Source organism: Bufo gargarizans, chromosome 5 (genome assembly GCF_014858855.1).
Source record: "Bufo gargarizans isolate SCDJY-AF-19 chromosome 5, ASM1485885v1, whole genome shotgun sequence".
In the NCBI taxonomy this organism is placed as follows: Eukaryota; Metazoa; Chordata; class Amphibia; order Anura; family Bufonidae; genus Bufo; species Bufo gargarizans.
The window spans coordinates 425,808,136-425,814,135 of record NC_058084.1 but is presented as its reverse complement, the minus strand read 5'-3'; the positions used below and the strand labels follow the sequence as shown (position 1 = coordinate 425,814,135).

Genomic DNA, 6,000 nt, shown 5'->3' with positions numbered 1-6,000 from the left:
GAGAAGTGATCTGTACAGAACAGGAAGAGTTAGGTCTCCTGTACACGACCGTATGGCTTTTTCAGCATTTTGCGGTCTGCAAAAAAATACGGATGACGTCCGTGTGCATTACGTTTTTTGCGGAACCGAACAGCTGGCCCGATAGAACAGTACTATCCTTGTCCGTTATGCAGTCAATAATAGGACATGTTCTATATTTGAAATGCACGGAAAAACAGAAGGTAAACTGAGTACCTTTCTTTTTTGGGGGGGACCAGTGAAATGAATGGTTCTCTATACGGTCCGTATACGGAATGCAAAAAACGGAACGTAAACAGAAAAAAAAAACGTCCATGTGCAAGAGGCCTTAGACTAATGTGAGGCTCAGTGGCCACAACGAAAACTACAAGATTTCATTATTTATTTATAGCACCAAATTTGTAAAAAATGATGTTTAATCATTTTCTGATAATGCCCTACAGCCTCAGCTTCCTCATAGTTTTTATTTTATTGAACAGCACATCTGATTCAGGATAAGTGACAAAGGGAGTGATCATAATGTTTTGGCTACTGGCCTTTGCTCCTAGCCATAAGGACAAAAGGGGCGGTGTTGGAAATTCAAGTGACTGCTGTACTGTAAATCACATACAGCACAAAATCAGAAGCAATACTTTGTTTTTGGAAAAGTGCTCTTTACTGAGACCTGTGGCACCTTCACTCTAGTCCCGGCAGTTGGGTCTCACACCAACTACAGTAGGCATATCTAATATGCCTTACAATTCTGCATTGTGTTGTCCTCCAGACAATTTATAGAAAACCATCATTCTAATCAGCAGGATCAATCCTACCAGACAGTACGTCTGGTTTAATAGGCTTGATCCTGCTTACGTTTGTCTCTGGTTCTGGTATGTGTATCTTTCACGGCCACTTGATAAGGCAACACAGCATATATAAGGAATAATCATTTTAATAAACGGCCAACCCTTGAATACTCCCTGTTAGTTACATACTCCTCATACATTCTACAGTATCTTACACTTTTTACCAAGTTCATGGCAGGGCCAATGGTCTTCTATATCAGTGCTCTTGTATAAATCACCGTCCACGGGCTTCCCTGTATACACATAGCATATACTGGAGACGCCTGTATTTTACACCTCAGATTCACATAAAAAAAATTGATTTTAAATAACTAAAACAGTCAAAGAGCACTTAATGGCTATAAAATGGACATTACTCCAAGTGGTCATTCAGTGACCGGACCCTGCAGTCTGGTATAAGTTCTGGTCCAGAGCTTGGCATTCTCCAATGCACCCAAAAACCTCGGTCAATGCTCTGCTTCCGTTTTTCCTGTATTATCACTGTCCTTTAAAGAGTCCAAGAGACTACCAATCCTTTCACTGGCGGACACCTTCTTCTTCCTCTTAGTGGTGGCTCCTTTGTCAGCGCTTGTAGTTTGTAATATTGAAGCCAAGCCCCAGGGTTTTCCATTCTTTGAAGACCTACTTGCCTGGTCTTGTAAGATAAAGGCGCTCTCCTGAGCGAGGTTCACAAACTTTTGGAGCTGAGACTGGTTTACATTTTTACTTATGTTCAGAGTCTGTTCGAATGGATTCTGAATGTACAGAGCAGCGGCTTCTGGTTTGTTCTTTTCTATGCCCTATAAGAAGATCAATACATAAATTAATATAAAGATGCACTCTATAATAAATGGCCCAACCAACTTCACACTGTGGAATTGCAGAAACATTACTACAGCTCATGCCAAACCAAATTTCATTATAAGGCTTTGATTCCTTAAAGGGGTTGTCCGGGTTCAGAGCTGAACCCGGACATATCCTCTTCTTCACCCAGAAAGATCCGATGCTCTCCCTTGCCCTGAGCTGAATAGTGTAGTAAAGCAAGGGCTTTTTCTGCAGATCCGGTGATATACTGGGTCTCTGCTAGGCGTAGGCTTCCACCAAGCAGTGAGTCCGGTGAGGTCACCAACACTAATGGGTGGGCTTCAACGCCGCCCTAGATGGAAAACAAGCTAGGGCAGCGCTAAAGCCCGCCCATAAGTGCCGGTGACATCACCGACAACACCGCTAAGAGGAAGCTTCCGCCTAGTAGTGTAAAAATGCAAACAAAAAAAACCCTTGCCCTGCACGATACAGCGCAGGGCAAGGGACAGCATCAGAGCATGAAATGCTCCGATGCTTTGTGGTCAAATGTGACCATGGCATCTGGATGCCCTAAAAACCCAGAAATGCACTTCTAGGTGTGCTCTGGCTCCCCCTGGCGGGGATCGGGGGAGCCACAGCGTTTAATGCGGCAGCCCTGGTCCTGCTGTTTGACAGGAGGCTGCTGCATATTATGTTTCTATGGAGCCCCTGCCTTACAGTCTCCAATGCTAATGCACTGGAGTCTAGGAGAGAAGCAATCTAATGATTGCTTGTTATAGTTCTCTATGTGAACTATCAAAAAAAAAAAAAAAAAAAAAAAAGAAATTAAGTTTTTTTTAAATAAAAAATTGTTAAATATAAAAATTGAAATCACATCCTTTCCCCAAAATGTAAATCAAAATTTGCACACGATAAAAACATCATGGGCATCGCCACGTGCGAAAATGCCCATACTATAAAAATATATACCGTATTTTTCGCCCTATAAGACGCATCTGTCCATAAGACACACCTAGGTTTTTAAGGAAGAAAATATGAAAAAGCCGGAATTAGACTTACCGGTAATTCAATTTCCACGAGATCACCACGACGGCTACAAGGAGATTGACCCCTGACCTCTGTAGGGGCAGGAACAGAGAGAGGGTTTAAATCCCCCCCTCCCACCACCAACACCAGTGTGTCCAAAATTACAGAGACAGATAAAAAAAGTGGTGAGAACAAAACATACTAAACCGAGGGTATTACTTCATAACCTCCCAGGTAAGGCTTAAGGAAGGGTAGGGAATATATGTGCCGTCGTGGTGATCTCGTGGAAATTGAATTACCGGTAAGTCTAATTCCGGCTTTCCACTTCATCACCACGACGGCTACAAGGAGATATAAAAAATTATAGCTTAGGGGGGGACGACCGCCTGAAGGACTTTCCGTCCAAAAGACAAGTCTGAGCTGGATAGGTCTAACCTATAGTGTTTTGTAAAGGTGTGGATGTTAGACCACGTAGCGGCTTTACAAATGTCTTCAAGGGAAGCTCCGGCCCGTTCTGCCTGGGAGGAGGACATGGCCCGGGTAGAGTGAGCTCTCAAATTTGAGGGGCAAGACAGGTCTTGGGACCCGTAAGAAATGGAAATGGAGTCTTTTATCCACCGTGCTAGAGAGGATCTGGAGGCTTTCAGACCCTTATTCTTCCCCGAGAAGAGGACAAACAGGTTATTAGATCTACGGAAACCCTTTGACACTTCAAGATACCGTAAGACAGAGCGTCTTACGTCTAGAGAGTGGAAGTTCGATTCCCTATCGTTAGAGGGATTATTGCAAAAGGAGGGTAAGACTATCTCCTGGTTTCGGTGGAAATCCGATACAACTTTAGGCAGGAACCCCGGATCCAATTTAAGAATAATCCTATCATCGGTGATACGGAGATAGGGTTCCTGTATCGATAATGCTTGGATCTCGCCTATCCTTCTTGCGGACGTGATGGCCACCAAGAAAGCGGTTTTAAATGATAGATGTTTGATGGAACAATCAGATAGGGGTTCGAATGGAGCGAGAGTTAGGCCGGTGAGTACCACGTTAAGGTCCCAGTTGGGGATCCTAGATTTTAGAGAGGGATGTAGACGGGAGGCAGCTTTCATGAATCTCCTGATCCAGTGATGACTGGCTATATCGCGATCAAAGAAGCAGGCTAGTGCCGAGACCTGTACCTTTAGGGTAGAGGGTCTGAGACCTAGTTCAAGTCCCTGCTGGAGGAAGTCCAAGATCTTCAGGAAATTGGGCGGCTCTAAGTTTGGGGCTGGGTTCCCCATCCATGTACAGAATCTCTTCCAAATTTTTAGATAGATTGAGAAGGTAACCTTCTTCCTACTAGCTTTAAGGGTAGTTATCACTTGGTCCGAGAGCCCCTGTGACCTCAACTTCTGGACCTCAGGATCCAAGCTGACAATTTGAGGAAGCTTGGGTCTGGATGTAGTATTGGGCCTTGGTGAAGCAGGTCCCTCCTGGCAGGAAGAGGCCATGGGTCCTCTACTGACAGATTCCTTAGAGCAGGAAACCAGCTCCTCTTCGGCCAATAGGGAGCTATCAGGATTAGTGTCGTATCTTCTAGGTAGAGTTTCTGGATTACTCTGGGAAGTAGAGGCAATGGTGGGAACGCATAACTGAGATCCCAGTCCCAACGAATTGTGAGCGCATCCAACGCCCAGGGATTGTCCCGTGGGTTTAATGAACAGAACGTCGGTACCTTTGCGTTTCTTTTGGATGCGAATAGATCCACCTGTGGAGTGCCCCATCTTCCTGCCAGCAGCTGGAACACTTCTGGATTCAAGGACCACTCTGTCTGGTCTATCGACTGGCGACTGAGATAGTCCGCTTCTACGTTCAGTATCCCTTTTAAGTGGATTGCGGAGATGGAATTCACGTGGGATTCTGCCCAGTTGAAAATCTTCTTTGTAATAGACATCAGTTTCTCCGATCTCGTTCCTCCCTGGTGAGATAGGTACGCCACCGTCGTCGTGTTGTCTGAGAGAATCTTTACATGTTGACCCCTCAGAAGTATCTCTGCGGTTTTCAGAGCTTTCCAGACCGCTTCTAGTTCCCTGAAGTTGGAGGACTGAGAGCGGATAGTTGGGGTCCAGGAACCTTGAAACCAACGGTCTCCCACTGTCGCTCCCCATCCTTTCTCGCTTGCGTCTGTAAGCACCTGAATGTAGGGGATTTTCTCCCAAACGACCCCCAAGGACAGATTGCTTGTGTTCTTCCACCAATCTAGGGAGGTTTTTACTGCCGGAGGGATCATGACCTTCTGATCCAAGGAGGCCTGCTGTCTGTTCCAAGCTCTCAGGATCCACGACTGGAGGGATCTGAAGTGGGACTGGCTCCATGGGACGGACGTGATGCAGGACGAGAGGAGACCCAGGAGACTCATAGCTTCTCTTATAGGACAGGACCTCCTGTGCTGGAATCGTCGGACCTTTAATTGAAGGTTTCTGACCTTGTCTGGCGGAAGGAAGGTACGTTGTGTTTGAGAATCCAGGATAACACCCAGGAACTGGATAGTGCTGGAGGGCACCAGGTTTGATTTCTTCAAGTTCACCAACCAACCCAGATCCTGGACAAGGGACAGAAAGGACTGCAGGTCTGTTCTGAGTTCTTCCTCTGAGTTGCCGACTAGGAGGAAATCGTCCAGGTACGGTATGATCACCAGTCCCTTGTGTCTCAAGAAGGCCATCATCTCCACTACCAGCTTTGTAAACACTCTGGGTGCAGATGATATCCCAAAGGGAAGGGCCGTAAACTGGTAGTGACGGATTACCCTCTTGTGGTCCTGGATGGCGAACCTCAAGAACCTTTGTGACTCTGGATGAATTGGGACGTGATAGTATGCGTCCTGGAGGTCTACTGAGCACATCAGGGCATTCCTTTTTATCAATGGAATCAGGGATTTCAGGGATTCCATCCTGAACTTCCGATAGATGACAAATTTGTTCAGGGCTTTCAGATTTATAATCGTACGGAACGAGCCTTCTTTTTTCTCTACCAAAAACAGGTTTGAGTAGAAACCTTGTTTTTGCTGTGTTGGCGGGACCTGTATTATTACGTCCGTTGCCAGAAGGCTTTGGATTCCTTCCAATATCTTTCCGCGTACTTTGGGGGAATGTAGGTTGGTAACAATGAAGCGGTTTGGGGGAGATGAAGAGAGTTCGATCCGGTACCCGGATCTTATGATGTCCCGGACCCAAGGGTTCGGAGTAATGAACTCCCAAGGAGTCAGGAAGTTCTTCAATCTCCCCCCCACTCTGACGTCATTGTTTATCCGAGGGTTTACTCTGGGAGGAGGAGGGGGTATTCCTACCCCTGCCCC

At 46.0% G+C, this 6,000-nt stretch overlaps 1 protein-coding gene across 1 annotated transcript in view; it reads right to left on the bottom strand.

Annotated features, from left to right (window-relative positions):
- Window positions 1–452: 452 nt before the first annotated feature.
- LOC122939162 (mitochondrial poly(A) polymerase) overlaps window positions 453–6,000 on the bottom strand; it is a 38,603-nt gene continuing 33,055 nt past the window's right edge. The window contains exon 9 of the mRNA XM_044295164.1: window positions 453–1,639. Coding sequence (XP_044151099.1) covers window positions 1,307–1,639 — 333 coding nt within the window. The 3' untranslated portion in view covers window positions 453–1,306. The remainder of the gene's footprint in view (window positions 1,640–6,000) is intronic.